Genomic DNA, 27,405 nt, shown 5'->3' on the forward strand with positions numbered 1-27,405 from the left:
CACAGTAAAACATGCAATACTTTGTGATTGTTTTTAGAAAACGAATGTTACGTGATGAGATTACTCAAATGTAGTCTGCATGTCTGCTCAGTTTAACAGTGCTACCCAAGCAAAGGTTTGAAAAGAACTTCAAGCTTCAGACTTTCTGTTAGGGAAACAGCTTTCTATCTGCCAGGCAAATGGCAGGCTCATGACAACACGCGCAACCTTTGGGAGCATGAACTGCACCGAGTAAATTTTGCGCAACCGTTAACCCCCAACGCTGTAGCAAGCAGCCGCCTTTAGTCTGAATGAGTTGCCCGTTGGCCTTATGTTCACGTGATCAGCCCATTTCCGGTCCTGAAACTTCTTTCTTTTTTGATGGTGTATATTGTTAATTTGAGGAGAATTAGGTCTATGTATTGCTTGTTTTTTTTTTCATGATAAATAAATAATAATAATTAAAAAAAAAAACATCCCCCCCTCTGGTTTTTGGACAAATCGCACCCTGTCTACTCGACTCAGTCATCACACATACATTTACAGCCCAGCAACGTGCACACGAATGTTCCTTAAAGGTAGCGTGGATTTTGGGGCAACATAAAAAAGCATTTAGTGATATGCCACCTCCTTATTTTAAGAACAAAGATGAGAGAATGTTAAGTCAATGCTCTGTTTGCACATTTTAGTTTTTATAAGTTATTTAAGAGAACAATTAGTTATTCCACTTTGCACTTTTTTTATTCTAAGGTTTCTGTTTTCTTTAATCTGAAATAAAGGCCTTGAATGTATTTGCCTGGGACTATGTTTATTTATGGTAAAAGAGATAGTTATGCACCCAGTTAATTTCCTGCATTGGAAATTAACAATAAGTATTGTTGAAACCATATGAAAATGTCGACACCAGCTGGACTTCGGTTCGGACCTTCTACTTGAACAAAATGTAATAACTGGACCTCAAGGCTGATTCATGCTTCCTTACGTAAGCGTAAGCGCAAGCGCAAGAGGCCGCGCAAGCCCCTTGCGCGACTTCTTACGTCTTGCGTGCGTCGGCCCCTTTTTACTAGACTTGCGTCATTTTTTTACGTAAGCCCTTACGCGAGCCTCGCAGCCTGCATTCTATCAACGAATGATACGAGATGAGGTTACTAAAATATTCTGCATGTCTACTCAGTTTTACAGTGCTTCCCAAGTAAAGGTTTGAAAATAACTTCAAGCTTCAGACTTTCTGTTAGGGAACCTGTTATCTATCTGCAGAGCAAATGTCAGGCTCATACAAAAACATTAACGTGAATTACTTGATGCTAATACCTAGCGCGGTGTCTATAGGATTTTCCATATACGTTAGCATTAAGCTAACGTATTTTCTACCACAGTAAAACATGCAATACTATGTGATTGTTTTTAGAAAACGAATGTTACGAGATGAGATTACTCAAATGTAGTCTGCATGTCTGCTCAGTTTAACAGTGCTACCCAAGCAAAGGTTTGAAAAGAACTTCAAGCTTCAGACTTTCTGTTAGGGAAACAGCTTTCTATCTGCCAGGCAAATGGCAGGCTCATGACAACACGCGCAACCTTTGGGAGCATGAACTGCACCGAGTAAATTTTGCGCAACCGTTAACCCCCAACGCTGTAGCAAGCAGCCGCCTTCAGTGACTTTTAATTACAGTGCATGAAATGCCCTGTATTGTTATTCCTAGGCTTCTTCTTCTTCTTAATCTTGTTACCTTTTTCTGCGATTAATTCAGCCCGAACCGCTTAACGTAGAAACTTCATTCAAACTTTGTCGCGTAGGTCTTGTAAAGGACACTTATGCTATGTATTTTTCACTTTTCTAAACTTTATACTTTTTAAGATATTAAATAAAAACGAATCTAAATTTCCCCATTGACTTGCATTGGGCCATTATGACATCATAATAGGGTCTTTAAACTGGCTTGCACCTGTGCTTCACTGACAGCTGCACCAAATCAAAGGAACCTCTTCTCTGTCCCACTCAATTTAACTGTAACTAGGAACATTAAGACACCTTCCATTCTCTACTTTTTTTTCTCTCCATCTCTCCATCTTTCTCTCTATCCCTCTCAGTCTACTTTCTCTCACACTCATCTCTCTTCTTCACTCCATTTTTATCTCCTTTTTTCAATATTTTTTACTTTCCTTCTTCCACTCTTCTTTCCTTTCTTCTTTCCTTCTTCCACTCTTCTTTCCTTCTTTCACTTTTCATTCCTTTGTTCACTCTCCTTTCTTCTTTCCTTCTTTCACTCTTCTTTCCTTTCTTCTTTCCTTCTTCAACTATTATTTCCTTCTTTCACTCTTCTTTCCTTTCTTCACTCTTGTTTCTTTTCTTCTTCCACTCTTCTTTCCTTTCTTCACTCTTATTTCTTTTCTTCTTTCCTTCTTTCACTCTTCTTTCCTTCATCCTCTCTTCTCTCCTTTCTTCACTCTTCTTTCCTTTCTTCTTTCCTTCTCCCACTCTTCTTTCCTTTCTTATTTCCTTCTTTCACTCTTCTTTCTTTTCTTCTTCCTTTTGCATTTCATGCACTGGTATTTCCTTCAGGAAATGCATTTTCTAGTTGAATACCCCTGCCCTAGATGGTCAAGGTAGCGAAGTTAGCAGATGGGTGGAATTGCTACATCGCTAACGAGATGTTCCAGCTAAGCCTGTTGACATTTCTCTAACCGGGATGATCATGTGAATAACAATGCTTTTGCAGTCAGAAAGAGAGAGAGTGACAGGGCAAGTGTGAGAGCGAGGGCGTTTCCCTCCATGAGAGAGAATGAGATCCCCTACAATACATGGTCAAGGTAGCTTAGTTAGATGCAACAGGTGGGAGGAATTGCTACATAGCCAACAAGATATAAGCGTCTTAAACTAGCCTAGCGAAACCAGTTGAAATTCCCTTACTCTGACACTATGACAAACTAGTGACTTTCCTGAACACAGTCAAACATCAAGCACGTGTAACACAAAACGACAAATAACCTACTTCAGCAGAGAGTAGTAACCCGGAGTCTTAAGGCAAACATACATAACGCAGTTATATGCTTACGGACCCTGGTATGGCCATAGCACAGAGCCCATTCTACATATTAAACGTCATTGTAGCGCATTTAAGCTGTTATTTTAAAGTAAGATTGCCATTCCTTACCCTGAAGTACAATGGCTAAATACTGTTACTTTAAGGTAAAAGAGTTCCTTACGTTCAGAGGCTGTTCAAAGGTTGCTCACGTTCTGAGCTTCTACAGTATTTTGGCACACACATTCCATGTTTGGTGCATTTCATAATAGTCAAGTAAATAAACATGATGCTGACGGTGAGTTGCAAAAAATAATCTATACATACCGCGGTTATAGGGGGCAAGGACAGAACAATTTTGGTCCATTCTCCATCCATCATTACTTTTCGTTTAGTAGAGAATGGTATCTGATGGGGTTTACCCAGCTAAGCCTCGTTTTCGTTTTCAATATGGCCGCGAGGGGAATAAGGCGAATTCTATCAAATATGATTAAACAGCATGTTATTGTGCCCGTGAGGTAAGCTCGAGTAGAGTTGTGTTTGGTTATCTGTCCGCTCATATACAAAAGCTAACAGTAACGTGAAGTGGAGTTAACTTGCAGCTAACACCATTGTATTACAAACACTTACAACACACACACATAACGTACACCTCGCGATTATCTCGCATTTTATCTTACACCCTTGAATAATGTAACTTATAAACGCGTCGTTTCAAAGCGCTGTGGTCGTCCTTTAAAGATATGTCAAGAACTCCTGCTTCATGTAAAGCAGACACGTTGACTTCAATACCTATTAAGATATTTTAAATATGGAATGTTCAATGCTTATCGCGAGGGCCGCTGTCTCAATTTGCCAATGTGCAGTGGTGGGTAGAGTACTGAAAAGTGGTACTCAAGTAAAAGTACAATTACCTCCTTCAAAATCGACTTGAGTAAAAGTAAATATTCCAATTGGAAAACTTACTCGAGTAAGAGTAAAAAAGTACTCTGTTTAAAAGTTAACTCAAATAACATGTTACTTTTTTGTGTTGGAGTGTTAAACATAACGCGAGTAAGTCAGAAAGAAATGCACTCTTGACACATTTCTTCACAAGTTGCTTCATTGTAGTCCACCTCTACCATTCTTTGATCCTGTTTTGCATTCAAGAGAGCAATGGAGAGAATGACCATTTTTTTTTGTCTATAGTTCAAGAAACTTTGATCAATATCAGTGTGTTAAAAATGAACCACTCTCTGTATTGCTTGTCACTGATTATATATTAGTAAATATATCAAAACCGGTTGTGTGGCATCTCTATTCATTTCCTTTTTGCCCAGTCAAAATCGACTTGAGTAAAAGTAAATATTCCAATTGGAAAACTTACTCGAGTAAGAGTAAAAAAAGTACTCTGTTTAAAAGTTACTCAAATAACATGTTACTTTTTTGTGTTGAAGTGTTAAACATAACGCGAGTAAGTCAGAAAGAAATGCACTCTTGACACATTTCTTCACAAGTTGCTTCATTGTATCATGTATGTTTTTTTTTCATTACACATCTCATAGATCTCATAGAAAATAACAGTAGGCCATTAAAAACATGACCATGTAGGAGATCTCATTCTTTCTCATGGAGAGAAATGCCCTCTATCTCTCTCTTTCTGACTGCAAAACCATTGTTATTTATAAGATCATCCCGGTTAGAGAAAAAAGATGCCATGAATCACCTGCCATTTTACACATTTTTGACTTATTCGTGCTAGAAATTCTGACAGTATAAGGGTGGCTTTACACGACAACGCTCCCGGGTGAAAACGACAAAATATTTTATCAGATGTGCCTTTCGTTTAGACGGCGACAGCGTTTTTGGGGCTTGAAAACGCAAAGAAATGAACCCACCCTCCAGAGTGGAAATCTTAAAAACGCTCCACCGTTGCGTTCCCGTCTAAAGGGTTGAAAACGCAAAAGTGTGCTCTGAGCTGCTCACGCTGGCTATCCTCGCATACGCGTTGACATCATATCCATGTGCAGTACAGCCAAACAACAACAAACATGTCGGATTATTTCCATTACTCGGAGATTCAAGCTGCCTTGATATCTATCCAGGAGTCATTTCAGCAAATAAGCCGAGTAATCACAGATAAAACAGAACAGAGAAGGCGCATTAATTACACTAGGTCTCGTAGCTAGACTGTTCTATCCCGTGTAGCCTACGTCGCTTTGGCCAAAGGCGTCTGCTAATTTAAATGACTAAATGTAAATGTACACGAACACTGCAAATGTAAGTGAATGAATACATAAATAAGCTCCCAATCGCGTTAAAATAGCCATAGTGGAATAGAATGGACACATATACATCCTGCAGTACCTCCACGTCTACACCGGTTAAGTTCAATTTCACACACTTTTGCGTCACCGTCTGCATGCAGATTTCCACCCAAAGACTCTCGTCTAAACGCGAAATTAAAAGTGGGAACGCAACGCCACTTTTGCGGTTTGTGTTCAGATCGTTGTCGTGTAAAGCTAGCCTAACTTAGCTGCCATTTCCAAGCTAGCCAAGTAAATAAACATGATGCTGACGGTGAGTTGCAAAAAAATATTATTACATTGGAGTGGGGGCTGCCAGTACCAGTAGTAATGCAAGCTTCGTCCATCTTCTCATCCAGAGTGGCGGCGATTAAAGTCTCCTGCGCGGCTATGAAATGACAACAATGTTGCAACCTGTGGAGGGCGCGTCGATAACGCATAGCTAACTGACCTCTCCATTTTTACCCTCTCTGGTTGCCGTGTATGCTTGTATTCCAGTAAACAAAGATATGTGTACTTTTATCACAATACTAATTTTAATGAAAGCACAATGGAAATGTAACTGAGTAAAGAGTAGAATTCTAGTTCAAATATTTACTCGAGTAAAAGTGCAGACTTTATAAAGGAACGCAAAAAGTACTCGTTACCCGAAAAATTTACTTTTTTACTAATTTGCGTTCCTTGTAACGCGTTACTACCCACCACTGCCAATGTGCTTATCACTTGCAGGCTTGATGCAGGTGGCTGTGCTCAGTCAGCTTGTCTGTCTTGACGTTCAGATGTTGCGCCTAAAATAGCTACATCGTATTGTCTTGGCACAGGATCAAATAGAGACTTGTTATTGGACAACAACATACGTACATATTACCCAGCATTCATCATTGCAAATCTGAATACAACAAAAATACCCCAAAAATAAGTACGTATTCATTTCATTTAATCATTTTTTAATAGTATGTAATATATAATTTTCTATATTGTATGTGAGATAAGCAAATCGTTTTGTTATAGATTGCTACTTTTTCCCCACAAATAATACCTACCATGATGGAGATCAGTTTGCCTTTTCCAGTGTAGCATTAGAAATTCAACTCAAAATAATGTGATGTGTCGCCAAGTTCCGTATGACTACACATGCTGCACTGTCTCACACACAAAGGTGTCATGGAGTTGCTCATCTTAGACAAAAAAACCTTGCTCCACCTACTGCTCTGGCGGTGAATTGTTTTCAGCACACACAGCCGTCAGAGAAGTATAAATGAAAAAGATTATGTTCGGGTCCGTCTGAATCCGTCCGCCCGCCCATCCATAACGAGGACGGAGAACGACGCTGAAGTGTAATTCTGCCTTTACTGCTGGTTTTTGTGCCTTATCGCTGGAGCGGTATTTTACAAGTCAGGACATGCTTTTCTGTGGAAAGCTACCAACTCAAACCACTGCCCAGGAGTGCTTGGTGCTATTTGATGTTGATAATAGATAGCAGCAACAGATATAAATCATTATTCAGATTATTTGGACCTATTTATTTGAACCTATCTGTTTGCATGTCTGAAGCATGTTTGTTTGCATGCTATCTTTTGGGTCTATTCTGGTTTTATTTACTTGTTTGTTTGCTGTGCACAAACAGGTCTGGTTTTCTGCAATTAAAAGCTTTTGTTTCAAAACTCTTTTGGATAGACATTCATGAATTTATCATTCTTATTTCCATTTCACCATATCGGTATTTAAAAAAGACATAATTCATTAGCATAAATTAAGACAAGGTTTATGAGGCATTTGCATACCATTGACTAATTGTAAGTCCACCTCTACCATTCTTTGATCCTGTTTTGCATTCAAAAAGAGCAATGGAGAGAATGACCATTTTTTTTTGTCTATAGTTCAAGAAACTTTGATCAATATCAGTGTGTTAAAAATGAACCACTCTCTGTATTGATTGTCACTGATTTTCAAAAGGCATATTAGTAAATATATCAAAACCGGTTGTGTGGCATCTCTATTCATTTCCTTTTTGCCCAGTTTTAGGTAGGCCTCTGTCAGAAGGACTCTGCTGAGTTCATGGATGTCCGCAATTTTAAATCCTTACAGTAGTCCAGGCAAAATAGCCCGTTTTGGAGCCAAAAATAGAATTAATTGTAAAATAATTATTTTCAGCATAGATCATTTCTATGAGGTGTCCAGAACAACATACTAAAAGTCCTAAGAAATCCTACTTGAGGAAATATGTTTAATTCTCACCAATCTTAGATGTGTGCTAATAATGCATGGCAAAAATACACCTCAAAAATGTATTTTTTTTTCTTTACTCCTACCACAATACAACTTTACATAGTAAAAGTATACATAAAAAGTAACTTTTTTTGTATTACAAGTTTCTTTTGAAATGAATTTGAATATGCACATGAGCGTCACACTTATTGAATATGTCCTGATTGCATAGGCAGAAACACCGTAACCCTGGCAGCAGGTACTACCAAGCCAGGCAGTTTTCAGGTTAGAGGCCAGTCTAAAAACAACATTGCCATCTCCCATTGGCAGTAGGATGATCGGATGAAGATTGGGCCGATGTATTTGTCATACATATGAATGGTGTTTCTGCCTATGGACATATTCAATAAGTGTTAAGCTCATGTGCATATTCAAATTAATTTCAAAAGAAACTTGTAATACAAAAATGTTTACTTTTCATGGTTACTTTCATTACGTAAAGTTTCATTTTGATGGGAGTAAAGGGGGGGGAAATCAAATTTTTGAGGCATATTTTTACCATGCATTATTAGCACACATCTCAGATTGATGAGAATTAAACATATTTCCTCAACTTGGATTTCTTAGGACTTTTAGTATGTTGTTCTGGACACCTCATCGAAATGATCTATGCTGAAAAAAAATATTTTACCATTAGTCTGTTGTAAAACGAAAAGAAACTTGTAATACAAAAATGTTTACTTTTCATGGTTACTTTCATTATGTAAAGTTTCATTTTGATAGGAGTAAAGGGGGGGGGGGGGGAATCAAATTTTTGGGGCATATTTTTACCATGCATTATTAGCACACATCTCAGATTGATGAGAATTAAACATATTTCCTCAACTTGGATTTCTTAGGACTTTTAGTATGTTGTTCTGGACACCTCATCGAAATGATCTATGCTGAAAAAAAATATTTTACCATTAGTCTGTTGTAAAACGCTATTTTGCCTGGACTACAGTGACAGTTGCAGAGTAACTCTATAGAATGATGCGTCAGTTCAGTGTAGGCTACTTCCACTGTGTTTTGTGGCAAGCACTGGCAAGTTGGCAAAGTTTGAGGGTCTGCCACGCCCACACCTTCCGACTAATGAGAAAATCTTTTATAACTTTTAGACGCCCATGGCTGAAGAGTAACCTGACCTCATTTCAAGGCGTTACCATTAAATTTGTCGGAGGAATTCGATGCGAGGTGTGCAAATGCCGTCAAAACGCATCTTCCACTCAAAATGGCCGACTTTCTGTGGACCTGCCACCATGGCGTCAAGAGACTTTTTAGTGCGTCCAAGCATGATGAAGACGTGTACCGAATTCCGTCAAGCTACACCAAAAAAAAACCAATGCGCAGGATTTTTTGCAATGTTCTAGGGGGTGCTACAGAGCCATTTTGCTCCATACATGGACAAAAACTCTACCGAGGATGGACGGTTACAGGTTTGATGTCCCTGGCAAATTTGTAATTTTTCGAGCACTTTGACATATTTGCGAATTGAGTTATAAGACACTTTGTGTTTTGTGGCAAGCACTAACAAGTTGGCAAAGTTTGAGGGTCTGCCACGCCCACACCTTCCGAATAATGAGAAAATCCAATATAACTTTTAGTCGCCCATGGCTGAAGAGTAGCCGTACCACATTTCAAGTCTTTACCATTGAATCTGTCTGAGGAGTTCGATCAGATGCGAGGTGTGCAAACGCCGTCAAAACCATCTTCCACTCAAAATGGCCGACTTTCTGTGGACCTGCCACCATGGCGTCAAGAGACTTTTTGGTGCGTCCATGCATGATGAAGACGTGTACCGAATTCCGTCAAGCTTCGCCAAAATAACCCCAATGCGCAGGGTTTTTTGCAATGTTCTAGGGGGCGCTACAGAGCCATTTTGCTCCATCCATGGACAAAAACTCTTCCGAAGATGGACGGTTACAGGCTTGATGTCCCTGGCAAATTTTTTCGAGCACTTTGACATATATGCGATTGAGTTATAAGACACTTTGTGTTTTGTGGCAAGCACTAACAAGTTGGCAAAGTTTGAGGGTCTGCCACGCCCACACCTTCCGAATAATGAGAAAATCCAATATAACTTTTAGTCGCCCATGGCTGAAGAGTAGCCGTACCACATTTCAAGGCGTTACCATTAAATCTGTCTGAGGAGTTCGATCAGATGCGAGCTGTGCAAACGCTGTCAAAACGATCTTCCACTCAAAATGGCCGACTTCCTGTGGACCTGCCACCATGGCGTCAAGAGACTTTTTGGTGCGTCCATGCATGATGAAGACGTGTACCGAATTCCGTCAACTTTCGCCAAAATAACCCCAATGCGCAGGGTTTTTTGCAATGTTCTAGGGGGCGCTACAGAGCCATTTTGCTCCATCCATGGACAAAAACTCTTCCGAAAATGGACGGTTACAGGCTTGATGTCCCTGGCAAATTTTTTCGAGCACTTTGACATATATGCGATTGAGTTATAAGACACTTTGTGTTTTGTGGCAAGCACTAACAAGTTGGCAAAGTTTGAGGGTCTGCCACGCCCACACCTTCCGAATAATGAGAAAATCCAATATAACTTTTAGTCGCCCATGGCTGAAGAGTAGCTGTACCACATTTCAAGGCGTTACCATTAAATCTGTCTGAGGAGTTCGATCAGATGCGAGCTGTGCAAACGCTGTCAAAACGATCTTCCACTCAAAATGGCCGACTTCCTGTGGACCTGCCACCATGGCGTCAAGAGACTTTTTGGTGCGTCCATGCATGATGAAGACGTGTACCGAATTCCGTCAACTTTCGCCAAAATAACCCCAATGCGCAGGGTTTTTGCAATGTTCTAGGGGGCGCTACAGAGCCATTTTGCTCAATCCATGGACAAAAACTCTACCGAAGATGGACGGTTACAGGCTTGATGTCCCTGGCAAATTTGGTAATTTTTCGAGCACTTTGACATATATTCGATTAAAACACCTAATTTTTGCCTTTTCATTTTTAACTAGGTGGCGCTATACATGTAATGACTGGTTATGGTATGGGTTGACATGGCCCCTTGACACAAACATACAAGAACAATTTATCCCTCCAAGGCCCTACGGTTCTCGGGATATTATACAGGCCAGTTGGTGTATAATCATATAAATCAATTTATTGCATGCCCCCCCCTGAACGGAATTCCACGAAACTTAACGTGCAGTCAGAAGGTGTAATAATGATCCCACACCTCCGATTTCGTGCAGTTCTGACCTTGTCAACTTACAATTAAAATGTTTTACAACACTCCATTTTTGCTTTTTCATTTGTAACTAGTTGGACCTATACATGAAATAAGTGGTAGTGGAATGGTTGAACGGCAAAAAAAAAAACTCAAACCTATATGACCGCTGCAGCGCTGTTGCGCGGCGGTCATAATAACTTGGCAAAATCATTTTGTTGATTTCGTAACATGAGAAAGATTCAGGTCAGCACTCTGTTAAAGGGTATCCGTGCACAGACATGAGAGTTCCACGCATAAATAAGGTCCTTCAAAGCAACACCTTTTTCCTACCTCTCTTGTGTAAAATGCTCCGTTTGTGACTGCATTTGGTGTTTGCTTGTAGGACAACTTCTGAGCTCCATGTGAGCGATCGTAAGGTACGGTCGAATCATTGTGATTGGCTGATTTCATTTCCACATTCACTAATTACTCAACCTATTAATGCTTGATTGAACCCTGCTTTGTGCCAATGAAAAATGGACTGCTGTGTGTAATAGTTCATCCCATAATGCTTTGTGGAATGTTACTGTTTTATTCTGGGCCTAATGTTTCATTACTGTGCAGTTTCTGTCTCCCCTTTTGTGTCTAATGTTAGCATAAGTACCTTATCATTTCATCTGTCTGTTGTGTAATTCGATGCCTGTGTAGCTCTGTTGTGCTAATTAGTATACATGCATGGATTAAAGTTTTCCGTCGCTATGACGGATTTCCGTCAACTCGGCTCGCATAAGGCCAAAAATGAGACACTGATATGATTTGCACATTTCAGCGTCGGAAATACACGAGAGCAAAGGGCAAAACTACCCCTAAGAAGTATAATTTTGCCCCTAAAATGACTAGGAGAGTAATACTTATTCAATGGACGTGTCAAAAACATTGTAGCCTATATGACCCGGTCAGTTGCCATTAATGTTTTGATTTTCGCCTTGACTGTTGCGTGAAGAAACAAACGTTCTAACAAAACACATTTGGAGCGCTTCCTAATCAGTCCTGTGACTGCGAGAGAGAGATGAGGACCAGCGCAGTCTCTGTCACCATCTCAGGTTCTAAAAGATAAAATTCACACACCCAGCGACTGTCAAAAATGAAAGCTAGATTGGCTTGTGGTGGAGGATGACGACGACGTTGATAAAAAGACCCGGTTTTGTTTTCGAGGCATGGCGGAATTGTGGACAACGAGTTGCCCAAATCGTTGTCAAACCAGCACAGGTAAATTCTTCTACTGGCTCCATCAAGGGGAGCGAAAACGTTCAGAAATACATGGTAGGCTACTTCGTCACCAAGCGCCAAACAACACGCATCACCTACGGTGAATGATAACTAGTAATAATACTTTTAGAAATGATTTAGTTAGGTTAAGCTAGTTTAATGTTAGTTAGCTAACGTTAGCTATCTCTGATAGTACGTTGGCTACAAAGGCTTGCTTGCAAACTAGCTAACTAGTCTAATCTGTATTTCCTGTAGGCCTACTATGGTAGGTACATGAATAAAGGTAACACAAAAATCCATAAATATAATGTGTTATTATTATTAAAAAACAAAGAAACAAAAACGATTGTTAATAGTTGTTTAAAACATTTTTTTACCTTTAAAAAGATTGTATTAGTTGTTGTTACTATAACAACTAATAACCACAAAGAAAGAAGAATACGATTGTCTAATTTACGTTGTCTGTTTGGTTTTTGTTCAAAAAATCTAAGAAAACACTTTGAATCTGTAGACTAATGCCTAATAGTCTTATTATTGCCATTTGATGACAATTGTTCATATTCATATACTGTAAGCCTAAATAAGTGTGTTTATTATTTTGAACAAAGGTTAAATGTTATTTCACAAGTTTCTAAAAGTGCCCCCAATTTTTTTGTTAAATGCCCCTGGATTTCAGTAAATCATTTTGTCATTTATAGCCCATTAACAAGAATGGTGAAGTCTTGCCAAAAATATTGGTTTTATACCCTAGCTTTGAACTAGTAAGTGATAATAGACCACGTGAAGTTCAAATATCGAGGCGGTATGCAGCCACGACCCAAAATGAGGGCCGATATTTTTTTTTTTCAGTCAGATGATTTTTTTTTGCTTTAATCCCTGTACATGATTACTGTTTTCTTTTTTACCTTTCCTGCCATCTTTGGTGCTTCCAGGGTCCTGCAGTGAATTGGGTAGGGGAGGTGCTATAATAAAGTATCATGTCCCAGGGTTCTGATGAGCATGTGGCACAGGCTTGCCTTTACACCTAAGATCTTTGTGACCGCTTTCATTCTTCTGGGCTAGGTCACTACAGTTATCAACTAGTAACTTTAAATAAGGTTTGTCCATGTTAACTAACCCTAGACATTAAAACTTTTCACAGCTGTTTAAAGTAGCATTAGGACATAGCGCATAAACATTCCTCTGATGTGAAATAAATTCCTGGATTTCTTTGACAAGCTTTTTTTTTAGCTATCGACCACACATCCCATTAATAAAAGAGCATGGCATAACCAGTACATAGCAATAAATAAATACATCGACTTTCAATTAATCCAAAGTCCGGAAAGACTGCAATTGGAAGCATATATTAGAAATCTTACACATTTTGTACAATTTCACAGAACACATAAAATCACATTATTACATAGCATTTCAACATAATTACATAATTAATCAATCATCTTATTTGTCTTTGATTTGGATCTCAGCCTCATTCTGGAATGATCTGGATGGCAACAGCGCCTAGATGATGCAGATCTGGTGCGTGTCAGCCAGGCCACAGCTGGTCTTGTGCTTGTGAAAAAGTGTGGTCAAGGCCTTCATGTACAGCTGGTGGTAGTGATCCACCTGTTCCTGAGTGGGAGATGGCACCTTGGGCACTGGGATGGGACTTCCCACTAATGGTTCAACGGGAAAGAGAAAACATTTTTATTTTTTTACAGAGAGGTATATTAACCCAATTCTTTCCGCACCAGTGCAAGCAGGGGCGAACCAAGTAACCAAACCTAAACTAACTCTGCCGGGCCGGGTGCATTATAGTCACATGGTAATAAAAAACAATATCAGTACACTCATGTGTTATTATTACCTCACTATCTAATCTAGATAACATATTAACATTGTTTATACTGTAAGTGTTGTGTGTAACACAGTGATTTTGGCATAACAAGATAGCTGGTGAACTTATTTGACATAAGTTATTAGAAATTATAAGATTGCCCTCTTTACAACTTCCACCATGGATAGCTTGCTGTCGATTGTAAACAAGTGACTACGGCTAACATGTTAATTTAGATAATCTCTTTTTCTCCATTTACGCTTTGGTGCCGATGACATGCTTTCACTGTCAAAAACGACTTTGTCTGCCAGCGAGTGACGCAAGTGTTGAGTAGGCGCACAAGCAATTAAAGAATCCTCATCCTCAATCCGCACATCTGAGAACACTTTGGCTGTGTAAGACGCCCATTTCAGGCGTTCATGAGTCAGGCGGAGATCTTTTCTTACGTTTGTCTTCTGAAGTCCGTAAAAACACATTTCAGAAGACACTTCAGAAAATAGGCACCATGAGTGTGAATACAGATCGCGAGCAGTAGTATAAATGTCCGTCAGTGATATCTGAAATGTAATATATTAGAGTAAATTATACATGTTCCCTGAAGCATAGACTATAGTCAGTGCGGGCGCAGTGAAAGAGAGGGCCGGTTGCTGATGGAAGTGGGCAAGTATTATGGACCACCCCAACCCCGTTGGCCCACCGGTTTCCCCGATGGCCAGTCCGCCCCTGAGTGCAAGGCTATCAGGAACAGTCAGAAACCAATTTTACAGATTACAACTTTCAGAAAGAAAAAGTTACCTCATCACCTGCGTTTCCTTTTTGCTTGCCATTGCATGACCAAGTCACTTGATCTATACCTTGAACATGTAAGGTGTACTGCACAGTAACCATAGTGTACAGATACTTTGCTCTGTAACTGTCTCTACAAACTTATATACACCAGCAGCAGCAAGAGAAAAGACTGAAGAAGCGTTGACATCACTGGCACTGACCTACGGTGGTGACAGGACTTCGGTAAGGCATCAGGAACCAACGCTCCCCCTTGAAGAGGCACGGGGCGAAGCCAACAACCTTTTTGAAGATGACCTGGAGCTTGCGACCCAGGCTGCCCTCGGACAGCACCACCTGCCTGTAGGTGTCCGTCTCCCCAAACGAATACACTGGCACCAGGTCAGTTCTGAGGGGTTCAGTAAAGGGGACACTGGGCATGAAACCATGTCTCATAACTCAGGCACTACACTACCTTTTTTACAGAACTCAACTGTTACTCACCCGTTCTCAAGTGCCAGCTTGACAAAGCCCTTCCTGTTCTTCATGACTACAGTGTTGACTCCTGGGGAGGAGAAGAGGGACTCTTCTGCACCACCGGTGATGATGACCACCGCATTACCTACCCCACTCCTGGTCAGCAGGTGCTCAATACTCCTCTTACTTACTGGAATAAGGCCTGTAACGCCAGTAACACAAAAGACTGTTAAACTCTAAACATAATGTCCCCAATTATACCAGCAACGGTGCTATTGAATATAATTTTTTTTTATGTGACAAGACAATAACTAAACTAAAGAGAAACTAAAAACCTTACACACTGTTGATATTTACAAAAGATTTTAAGGACTGAGGTTAAAATTTACCCCAACAATGCTGTCCAGAAATATGCAATCATTACTGACCATGTCAAACTTAGGCCAAAAAAAAATACATATAAATATAAACACATATCCATATTCTACTGCTAATATCCACAAAATTTGTTTAACAAATATTTTCCAAATTACGTGTCTTGGATCAGTAAATGACCCCCCTACCCCAGCATTCCTCAACCCTGCTGACCTGTACTCATGAGGTAATCCCTGTACAGCGGTATCCGGAAGAGTCCTCCCAAGACGGCCAGGCAGGAGCGCACTCCTGGGAAAACCTCGGTGAAACCACAGCCCTCTGTATTGAAACAGAAACCAGCTCCAAAACTCAATATCCCATGGGGGTGGCATCCCAGGATGTAGTTCTTACTTGGGCTTAGTTCAGCTGTCTTCACCAACTAAAAGAGGGTTTGTTTAAAAAAAAATAAAAAAATTGACAATACTATTATCTGAATAATCTTAACAATATCATGACCATTGTTGTGAATGATTATTTACTGCTATTGCCGAAAATATTACCAGTCATATTAAACTACATATGTGAAGACAATATTCCTCATTACCTTCACAGGGAAATAATCTCTTGCATGTTTCCATACTTGCCAGTTTCGCACAAATTCACTTCTTCTGCCCCCTATAGTCCGTAGAAAAATTGCAGTTGAATATGCAGAAACTTATAAAACTGACTTAAATGCTCCAACATTTTTGGATGAAAACTTGGAGGGAAACTCACGCCCTCCAGAACATTTAGATTTTTTTTGTATCATGTACGTGGAGCTGTACCTCTTTCTGGTGTATGCCAGTCCAAGATTTGCCAGGACAAGTACAGTATTGGGAGAATCCAGAGGGAGGTAAACATGAGATATACCATCAGCAAAAGACATGTCACTCCTGCACAGAAAAATAACATGCAGAGGATTAATCATAAATGACCAACCATGACAAAATTAACCGCTAAGATTATGGCTGCGTATCCCATCGCAAGTTTGTCTACCAGTAGACACACTTTGTCCAATGATTTATGCAGAGGCTAACATAGATTTTTGCAGTGGCAGCTGGCAAAAGCATTACAAACATTACCCAACCTGGATCACTTACCAGTTCAGTGGTACTATGTGTATTTGTGCTGAATAAACTGAATGATGACAGAACAATTGGCCAATGTAAAGAAATCTCTCACCCATTAAGAGGAATGTAAATATAAACTGTATGACGCTGATTGACTCTAAAAACTCTTTCCAAGATGATTTTTTCTCCATTTTTTGCTACCTGTTGAGAGAAAGAGAGTGTGTCAATATAATCATTCTGGTTATCTACTGATTGAATACATTTCATTACAAACATATGAATGTTGGACACATCTCATATAATATTTGACATATCCTATGCTCTTTTTAGTCAATACTACCAAGCCCAATATGGTTCCATGGCAATGTTCCGAAAGCCCAATATTCCGACAGCCCGCTGTACCGTAATTGCGAGCACAGCAACGTAAACCACTAAAGCCCAAATGCACATCCCAATGAATTGAACACACAATCATAAACATATAAATGCATTCATTTCACAAGCATGAACTTCAATTCAGAATAGTATTATACACACATGGAATTTGCATCGCGATCATAAAACTAGGCTACTTGTATGATAGCCAACGCTTACATGCCTTGTCAGTGCTTGTAATGTCTGCGACAATCTGCCGAATGGCACCCGATATTAAAAATATTCAAAAAAAGAGTAGGCTATATTAAAGGCACCCAGTGCAACTTTCGAGGCTTAAAAATAAACATTCAATTTCTAGTCTTTTTTACACGCAGTAAGTTTCAATAACTCCATACCATTACATACCGACATTCAAGCAGCAAAGATGAGACGTCGTTGTGTGGTGAGAACTGATAGAAAATCGATAACAACAACAATCGCCGCCATTTTCTTTATTTTTTTTAACCTGCAATAAATAAAGCAGGCTTCCAGTCAATGGAAAAATGGCTTCTCCCCACCGGCGATTGTTGTTGTTTACGATTTTCTATCAGTTCTCACCACACAACGACTTCTCATCTTTGCTCCTTGAATGTCGATATGTAATGGTATGGCGTTATTGAAACTTACTACGTCTAAAAAAATAGTAGAAATTGAATGTTTATTTTTCATTGAATGTTTACATAAAGTTGCACTGCGTGCCTTTAACAAATATTGCCTAGGAAAAGTGATTTGCGTGATAGCCCCATGAGCGTCTCCGCTGCGCAAATTAAAAGCTGTGTGTGTTTTGTGCCACTTAAACTAGTTCTAAAGTATGCCAGGGGGACATTTTTCGCAATATTGAGATTTCGGAATATTAGGCTTTCGGAACACTGGGCCGTCCCCGCTTGCACCATGCCCTAGTCCGTTGAAGCAATATTGATGAAGCAATCCCATGCTAAGAATCTGATTTATGGCCAGTGGTTGTGTCACTAGGGACGTTGAGTAACTTGATGAAGCTTAGCATTCGTTAGAGTGAATTTTAAAATAGCATTACATAACAATACATCAACAAAATCAAACAAACCCCTCTTCAAAAGTAACCTACTATTTCATCGTTTTACACACCATTAGGCCTATTCTATAAAATGACATACGGTATAATGACAATCTGTCCTAAACTTAGAGTTACCCTTGAATTTCACTAGCCTTCAGCCTGTGCATCATTTTAAAAGACATTACCTGAATTATCTCGATCGTGTAGGTTTAATTGAGCTGATGCATCTGTAACACCGTGACACTCTTTGTGAATGCTTTCTACATGTCCAAGCTTCTTAAACAACGTCGTCGTAGTACTTTGGACTTTGATTAAAAAACTTGGATGGCTAACAACTTCCTGCTCCTTAACTCTGATAAAACTAAATTATGCTTAAGGGCCCGTAATTAATTGAGAATGACAATCTAGCCATCTACCCTCACTCGATGGCATATCATTAACATGCAATAGCATCAAAAACCTTGGTGTAACTGTCAACATACTCTTACTTGACTCACACATAGGCCTACAATAGATATAAAAAGACATTTTTTTTTTCATCTACGCAATATTGCTAAAAAAAAAAAGTCCTATCCCTCCAAGATGCAGAAAAACGAAACCATGATTGTAATACGTCGCGACTAGATTACTGCAATGCTCTCCTGTCCCATTGTAGCCTCAACAATCCTCCAGTAGGCTATACAGAACGCTGCTGCTCGCGAACTCACTAGAACTAAAAAATATGAACATATCTCACCTGAACTTGCCTCTAAATGACAAATGTAGAATTGATTTCAAAGTACCCGTTCCTACATGCAAAGCCCTAAACAACTTGGCTCCAAACTCCCTTGTATGAATTAGTTGTCCCCTACTGCCCACCAAGGCCACCTTGTTCCAGAGTGCAGGCCTCCTTGTGTCAGGATTGTGCTCTGTCCGTTTTTGTGTTTCCTTGTTCCCACCATGTGATTCTTGCGTTTGTTTATTTTGTCATGTGCTTCTTCTGGGTGTTTTGCCATGCCATGTGTTTTCTGTTTTTGTCCTGAACTCCCGCCCTCTGGCACTTCCTTTTTTTCCGTCACCTACCACACCTGCGTTGTTAATCACCCTGATAGGTTTTACCTGTCTTGTTAATTCCCCTTGTTCACCTGTTTCGCCCTTCTGCTATTTAAGATCAGTCTGTCCTTTGTCCCCTGTTGGTTCGTAAGTCTTTCTATGGTGAGAGATTCTGTCCTGTTTTGTCTGTATCCTTGCCCGTATTCCTTCTCTGCCGTGCTTCCGTGTTTGTTTTTAGCCCTGTCCTGTGGGAGTGGCGGCGCCAGATTGTTTTTTTTCCTGCAGGTGCTTTGGGGGAGTTCAGCGTTTAACTGAGGGTGCTATGAAATGAGAGTGATGGCCTATGTGTCACATGGTTCTTTGCACCTCCCCACCATATCGTCTGTCACCTATTTACATATTTGCTCTCAAACGCGTCTTTGGGGTCCATGAAAAGCGATATCGACTGTATTATTATCATTAGGATGCTTCTGACGGACTGGTACATAGCCGCGTACTTGTAATAGCCTACATGCAGCATGTTGTAGATTCTGCAATCCCACATATTTCACTTACTTCAATGGGGGTTAAAGTTGGGCGACAGGTGACCACCAGGTCAAAATTAAATTAAACAAAACGTAAACTAATCACAAACCGTTCAATTAATATTAAACTAAACAGGGCAAATTAGAATAGCAGATATAATTAACTTAAAAAAAATAAAAGAGTCAGAAATGCGTTCCAAAATTATTTTAGTTCACAATCATCAATAATCACATAAAACCTTTGTTGAATTCCAAACATACGAGTTGGATATCTTTAGAGTATTGGTCTTCCTGGATCATGCTTGCCACCTATGCTGCTAGCACCATGGTTAGCACCCTCAGCATGGTGCGGGGTTAACCTCCTTTACCACGACGTTCTTCTTCTTCAAAATCCACATCGGATATCCCTGGAAGTTATTGCTCTTCTACGTTACTCTCGTTTCTCAATGATTCTTCCAAACGTTGCCCTTTTAGGTAACAAAAACCGATGCATTGTTGATGTAAACTTAAAACTACAGCGCACTAGCTGGCTTTCTCCTTCAACTGTCCAGGAAGCTCAACGTCCACGCGTACCACGTGGAAATTGGGTCAAAGGTTATTACAGAATGATTGCTCTGGGTCTTAAACAATCTGTTCATTTCAATGTTATAATTTTCTTTTGTGAGCGAAATATTATTATCACACAATAAATATCGCAAAATGAAATTAAATAATAATAATACATAAACTATTATTTTCTTGGGGGTGCTAGGGCTAATCCAGGGGTAGCTTTATATGGAAGAATATATTAGCATAGTAATCTTAGTAGTCTTAGTAATCTTAAACATTTTGTACAATTTGACAGAACACATAAACAACATTATAACATACCATTTCAACTCAATCATCCTATTTGGATGCTAAGACAGGCACTCTTTGGGAATGTCTTTGACTTCGATCTCAGCCTCATTCTTGAATGATCTGGATGGCAACAGCGCCTAGATGATACAGATCTGGTGCGTGTCTGCCAGGCCACAGCTGGTCTTGTGCTTGTGAAAAAGTGTGGTCAAGGCCTTCATGTACAGCTGGTGGTAGTGATCCACCTGTTCCTGAGTGGGAGATGGCACCTTGGGCACTGGGATGGGACCTCCCACTAATGGTTCAAAGAGAGAGAGAAAGTGGTTATTAATTAAAAAGAGATACATGTTTACCCCATTCTTCCTGCACCTGTTCAAGGCTGTCCAGAAGTCAGAAACTGTTTTTGCTGATTAATCTCAAGATTAGAACTTTCAGAAAGAAATAGTGGCCTCATCTCTTGTGTTTCCTTTTTGCTTGCCATTGCATGACCAAGTCACTTGATCTATACCATGAACATGTAAGGTGTACTGCACAGTAACCATAGTGTACAGTTACTCTGTAACTGTCTCTACCAACATACAGTATATAACTGTTTCTACCAACTTATATACACCAAATACAGCAGGTTTATGGATGTAGATAGTGACCAGCAGCAGCAAGAGAAAAGACTGAAGAAGCGTTGGCATCACTGGCACTGACCGACGGTGGTGACAGGACTCCGGTAGGGCATCAGGAACCAGCGCTCCCCCTTGAAGAGGCATGGGGCAAAGCCCACAACCTTTTTGAAGATGACCTGGAGCTTGCGACCCAGGCTGCCCTCAGACAGCACCACCTGCCTGTAGATGTCAGTCTCCCCAAACGAGTACACTGGCACCAGGTCAGCTCTGAGGGGTTCAGTAAAGGGGACACAGGGTATGAACCCACGTCTCACTACTCAGGCACTACACTGCCTTACTTACAGAACTCAACTGTGACTCACCCGTTCTCAAGTGCCAGCTTGACAAAGCCCTTCCTGTTCTTCATTACTACAGTGTTGACTCCTGGGGAGGAGAAGAGGGACTCTTCTGCACCACCGGTGATGATGACCACCGCATTACCTACCCCACTCCTGGTCAGCAGGTGCTCAATACTCTTCTTGCTTACTGGAATAACGCCTGTAACACCAGTAACACAAAAGACTGTTAAACTCCAAACGTAACATCTCCAATTATACCAGCAACGGTGCTATTGACAACAATAATTCAACTTAACAGAAACTACAAACATTAGTTGATAACTACAAAAGTTTTTAAGAACTGAGTTTACAATTGACCTCAAAAATGCTGTCCAGAAATATGCAATGATCACTGATCATGTAAAACTTAGCCCAAAATGACCCTATAAAAAATATAAACACATATCCATATTCTAATGCTAATAGCATTCCTGAACCCTGCTGACCTATACGCATGATGTACTCCCTGTACAGCGGTAACCGGAAATGCCCTGCCAAGGTGGCCAGCCAGGAGCGCACTCCTGGGAAAACCTCAGTGAAACCACAGCCCTCTGTAGTGAAACAGATAGCAGCTCCAAAACTCATGATCCCATGGGGGTGGCATCCCAGGATGTAGTTTTTACTTGGGCTTAGCTCAGCTGTCTTCACCAACTTATAGGGAGAGAGAAAAATTATGTATTGCTATTGTTGAAAATATAACCAGTAATATTGTTTGAAGACAATATTCCTCATTACCTTAACAGGGAAATAATCTCTCGCATTTTTCCATACTTGCCAGTTTCGCACAAATTCACTTCTTCTGCCCCCTATAGTCCGTAGGGAAAATTGCAGTTGAATATGCAGGAACGTATTAAAGTGACTTAAATGCCCCCAAATTGTTTGATGAAAACTTGGAAGGAAACTCACGCCCTCCAGAACATTTTGATTAAAAAACATTTATCATGTACGTGGAGCTGTACCTCTTTCTGGTGTATGCCAGTCCAAGATTTGCCAGGACAAGAACAGTGTTGGGAGAATCCAGAGGGAGGTAAACATGAGATATACCATCAACACAACACACAGCACTCCTGCACAGAAAAAGAACATACAGAGGATTAATCATAAATGAACCGCAACCGATTATGGCTGCGTACCCCATCGCAACTTTGTCTATCTGTAGACACACTTTGTCTAATGAATTATGCAGAGAGGGTAACATAGATTTTTTGCAGTGGCAGCTGGTAAAAACATTACACAAGCATTGGTCTGCCATACCCAACCTGCATCACTTACCAGTTCAGTGGTACTATGTATATTTGTGCTGAATATACTAAATGATGACAGAACAAATGTCTTCATGCAAAGAAAGCTCTTACCCAAGAAGAGGAATGTAAATATGAACTGCATGACACTAATGGACTCTATAAACTCTTTCCAAGATGATTTTTTCTCCATTTTTTGCTACCTGTTGAGAGAGAGAGAAAGAGAGTGTGTCAACATAATCATTGTGGTTATCTTCTGATTTATTTAATTACAAACATATATGAATGACGAACACATCACATATAATATTTGACATATCCTATGCTCTTTTTACTCAATACTACCAAGCTCAAATCAGTATCACTTGCACCATGCCCTAGTCTGTTATCATATAGTTATGGCCCGTGGTTGTGTCACTAGGGACGTTGAGTTACCTGATTAAACGTGGCATTTGTTAGTGATTTTTAAAATAGCATTACATGTATTACAATATGACAACAAAATCAAACAAAACCCTCTTTAAATGGTAACCTACTATTTCATAGTTTTACACACCATGCTTCTATAAAATGACGTACGGTTTAATGTCAATCTATCTTTAACTTAGAGTAACCCTTGAATTTCAGTAGCCTACAGCTTGTGCATCATTTAAAAAAACATTACCTGAATTATCTCGATCGTGTAGGTTTAATTGAGCTGAGGTATCTGTAATGCCTTGACACTCCTTGTGAATGCTTTCTAAGCCTTAGAGCGTGGCGTTTCCCAAGCACTTTTACTTACATGCCCAAGCTTATAAAACAACGTTGTCTATGTACTTTGCACTTTGATGTAAAATCTTGGATGGATAACAGCTCCCTGCTCCTTAACTCTGATAAAACTAAATTATGCTTATAGGCCCTAATCAATTGAGCATCTCATTAACATCCAAGCGTCATAAACCTTGGTGTAACTATCAACCAAGTACTCTTACTTGACTCACACAAAACAGATAAAAAAAGACACAATTTTTTCATCTACGCAATATTGACAAAATTATAAAAGTCCTATCGCTCCAAGATGCGACTAGATTACTGCAATGCTCTCCTGTCCGGATGTAGCAACAAGCCTCCAGTTTATACAGAACGCTGCTGCTCGCACACCCACTAGAACTAATAAATATGAACATATCTCACCTGTACTTGCCTCTCTGCATTGGCTCAATGACAAATGTAGAATTGATTTCAAAGTACTCACTCCTACATGCAAACCCCTAAACAACTTGGCTCCAAACTCCCTTGTAGGAATTAGTTGTCTCCTATTGCCCACCAAGGCCACTTTGTTCCCAGAGTGAAGGCCTCCTTGTTATTCCAAGAATATAAAAAAGCACAATAGGAGGCAGAGCCTTCAGCTACCAAGCCCCCCTCCCCTGGAATAATCTCCCTGCCACCATCCGAGATGCAGACACCCTTTACATATTCTAATCGAGACCTTAGACATTCCTCTTTAGTGCATCCTATAGAAATGAGTAATTGTGTCAAATACCCGTCACCTGTCGGGCCAGCATAACTTAACATAACTCACCACAATTAAACACTTATAAAATCGCCCAAATGAACAAAACTGGGGTACAGTCAGCGCAAGTTGTACCGTAAGGGAGGGCCTTTATGGATCCCGCGTACAACATATGATGTGTGTTGCAGCTGTAACCAGCCAGTTGTGTACACTGCCATCTTAACTAAAATCCGCATGCACAATATCAGCCAACCATAACTAAACATAACATACCAAACTAAATGCTAATAACATTCCCATACACCTCGCCAGGCAGACTCTCTCTCTCCCACTCCTGCTAATACCTACTGTATATTGATACTGATAAAGTGGCCATATTACCTACTGTTTATTGCCTAACTAAATACATTTCCTTATCTGTTTATCAAATTGCTGTCTACTAACAAAAGGTGGTCTCTCTCTTATAACATGATCCATGTTGATGGATGTGGAAACATTGCTTCTCATCACCATCATCTAGTACGCATATTGTCAGGCAAACTGTCTCTTTCTTCCTCTCATTGTCTAGACTATCTTCGCTGTGGGAAACTGCTATAGTCTCTCCACGCGATATATTTGTAACCCTCGGCCCACATGAACCCATTTTAACTGCACTCTACTTAACAGTAATAATTTTAATTGCACCTTGTAACAGTAATATGAGCACACTGTCTACCCACTAAACTGTTTTTGTATCGATCATACCATATGATGTTTGTATATATTATGTAGCCTACATCTAACACATGTATGCTGTGTACTACCACTTGTTGTTATTTTAATTAGATATGCAAAAACCTACGAGTATTAATTTTCTACCAATTATACGGTTTATACCAACTCTTAGCAGAGCTGAACTTTCTTGTGAATTGTTCGCCTGGTTACAGCTCAAAAAGCTGTTCTTTCTCTATGATAATGAATGCATGTATGCTTTGGAACACCAAAATATGATCAGAGAGATAAGACTATGGAAGTGGGTTCATAGCAGGGTTCTCACCTGCCTGCAGGATCAAATAGGCCTACCACCTGAAAACATTATGTTTATTGCAGAAGAAAGAATATTGAATTGAGGTCCAATACGGACAAAAGTCCAATCAAACCAAGTAGGCTACTAGAATACAAACACGCTGTGATGCGCAAGCCAAGTCTGACGTTGTGGTTGAGCTTTTTGGTCTCATTTTCATAAGAACGTATATAGCGGATGACAGTTTCGAGTTCATATGGAGAACACGGCAAGCGTGAGTCAGTGCGTCAAAACAAAACATTAGTAGTTGAGAATATAGAGGCGTGTCGCTGTGTTGCTATGTACACTACAGTATATTTGTTAGAATGAGAGAGGAGGTGAGGGGGCTGGCGCGGTCACAGCTTCCAACCGTGTGCGGTGCTCTGCACGCTGACAGCCTGCTTACGTCTGCACATAGAACGCCGACAATATTGTAAATTCTCTTGCTGAGACAGTTGATGGAGAGACGGATATACAACCGGCCTGTAAAATGTAGAGGGAGGGGACACGACGTTTTCAAAATACATATTTAGCATGGCGGATAGAAAATGTCGACCGCTACAAAAACAGCAATATGATACAACGTCACTCCGACTGAGCGGGACGCATATCAGAATGGAATCTGCTCAAGCTGCTCTACGGCATCTGCCTACATAACAGCAACTATTTTCATGGAAGAACTGGAGTTTTATCATTAACGTCAGTGAAAAATAACATGACATGCTCCAATAGAAAAGACATTCATTATAGGTAAGAGCTTGAAAATATTTCATGCCTGGTGAATAGCGCTCAAATGAAAACAGGTATGAGGAACATCCTGACCATATAGTTCATTTCTGAATGGATCTCATCGGCGTTTTTAATTAGCACTTCTTGCAACGTCGCAATAAACTGCACCATGGATATCTGACTGACCAGTTACCGGGCATCTAATGCTCACTCGGTGAATGGGATGGAGACGTTGTTTACAAAAGGCAGCAGACATCTCTCAGATGTTTTCCACAGACGACAGCACCTCATTTGTCATTTTAATACATCTGGGGAAATGAGCATTTCCTATCCTTTCTTCTTTGAGGACAGCAATGTCATCAACAACCCGGAGTAGTTTTGTTGTTGTCTGATCTTATTACGGAAAATCAGCACTTGCCTCTGCGTCAAGCATCGTTTATGTAAGTTAATGTCTCATTCTAAGAAGTATTGTGTTTTTATCCCCTACACCAATGTATTTTAGACAATGATAGAAACGTTCCCCCTTTCGGAATCTTGTGGTGAAATCTGATATTCTATAATATTGATTTGTGTCTATTAAGGTTGCCGTAACTAGAAGATGGCAATACAATATGCCACCTAGGACTGTTGTGCATGTTCCGTAGCATTGAGTGTTGAGTAGAGGGCAAAATGCGGTTGTATAGCCTACATGTGATATTCTTTGCCATCATTAGTTGACTGTCATCATGTTTTTATGGCGATCGTCATGATAAATAGACTCCCTTCTTAAGGCCGTGTGTTTAGATCAGTCGTGACTAGTCGTAAATATTTCAGTGGAAAATAACAACTGTCAGCTGACTTGAGATTATGAAGCCTGGCGGTTTTCTCACAGATAATAGGGTGTACCTATAACGATCTGTTGATATTACCATACATTTCCCCCAGTTTTTGTAAATAGTTTGAAATACTAACAGAAGGGAACAATCCATGGGATGTGTTCTTTATTGGGTGTGAGACCATTTTAGGAACACACAGCGCTTCTCTTGCAGAATTGTCAGGTGCAGCAGCCAACGCTTCAGCTGCCGCGCATGTAGTTGGCGTAAAGAGGTATATTTAGGGACGGTTGTAACCAAAAGGATTTACTGAAATGTTATGAGGCCGTGTTGCCAGATGACTATGAAAAAATAACTTGTTTTCATGTCAGTGTGTCTATCTGATTCGACAAATGACAGACGTGAGTGTTGACATTCCAAAAAGTATTGCTGCCATCAGTGACCGTCAGGGTGTTTAAAGGGATAGATACATTATTTTAAGCAGTAAGATTTTTACACACAGGCTACATTCAATAAGCTACATTCAAACAAAATTATATAAATGATATGCTCCTATGTGTGGCCGTCTACATAAATCCGGCCACTTGTGAGCCATCACTACTGTTTGATAGTAATAAAGGATGAGGGGGCGTGGTTCATCTATACGTTTGTGTATAGGCCTGAGTGTATGTGTGTGTGAGGGTGCAAGCGTGTACGCGCGGCACTGTGGCTGAAACCTCAGCAGAAGTGTTTGTGATGCAGACGAAATCC

The 27,405-nt window shown here is 40.1% G+C and overlaps 2 protein-coding genes across 2 annotated transcripts; both read right to left on the reverse strand.

Moving 5' to 3' along the window:
- Positions 1–13,484: 13,484 nt before the first annotated feature.
- Positions 13,485–18,737, reverse strand: LOC308360846 (diacylglycerol O-acyltransferase 2-like; the record flags this gene model as incomplete). The annotated part of the gene is made up of 9 exons (XM_080833014.1): positions 18,689–18,737; positions 18,138–18,179; positions 16,618–16,706; positions 16,221–16,328; positions 16,001–16,071; positions 15,631–15,835; positions 15,070–15,244; positions 14,790–14,974; positions 13,485–13,639 (listed from the first exon to the last, which is right to left on the reverse strand). The coding sequence occupies exons 3-9, from the start codon at positions 16,694–16,696 to the stop codon at positions 13,485–13,487; spliced, it is 978 nt and encodes a 325-aa protein (XP_080689140.1). The 5' UTR covers positions 16,697–16,706; positions 18,138–18,179; positions 18,689–18,737.
- A 1,748-nt stretch (positions 18,738–20,485) lies between these two features.
- LOC308360852 (diacylglycerol O-acyltransferase 2-like) lies at positions 20,486–22,773 on the reverse strand (the record flags this gene model as incomplete). Its single annotated transcript, XM_080833027.1, has 7 exons — positions 20,486–20,640; positions 21,045–21,229; positions 21,325–21,499; positions 21,786–21,990; positions 22,075–22,145; positions 22,299–22,406; positions 22,695–22,773. 7 exons carry the CDS (start codon positions 22,771–22,773, stop codon positions 20,486–20,488), a joined length of 978 nt encoding a protein of 325 aa, XP_080689153.1.
- Positions 22,774–27,405: the final 4,632 nt, after the last annotated feature.

This window comes from Sprattus sprattus (genome assembly GCF_963457725.1).
Source record: "Sprattus sprattus genome assembly, chromosome: 1".
In the NCBI taxonomy this organism is placed as follows: Eukaryota; Metazoa; Chordata; class Actinopteri; order Clupeiformes; family Clupeidae; genus Sprattus; species Sprattus sprattus.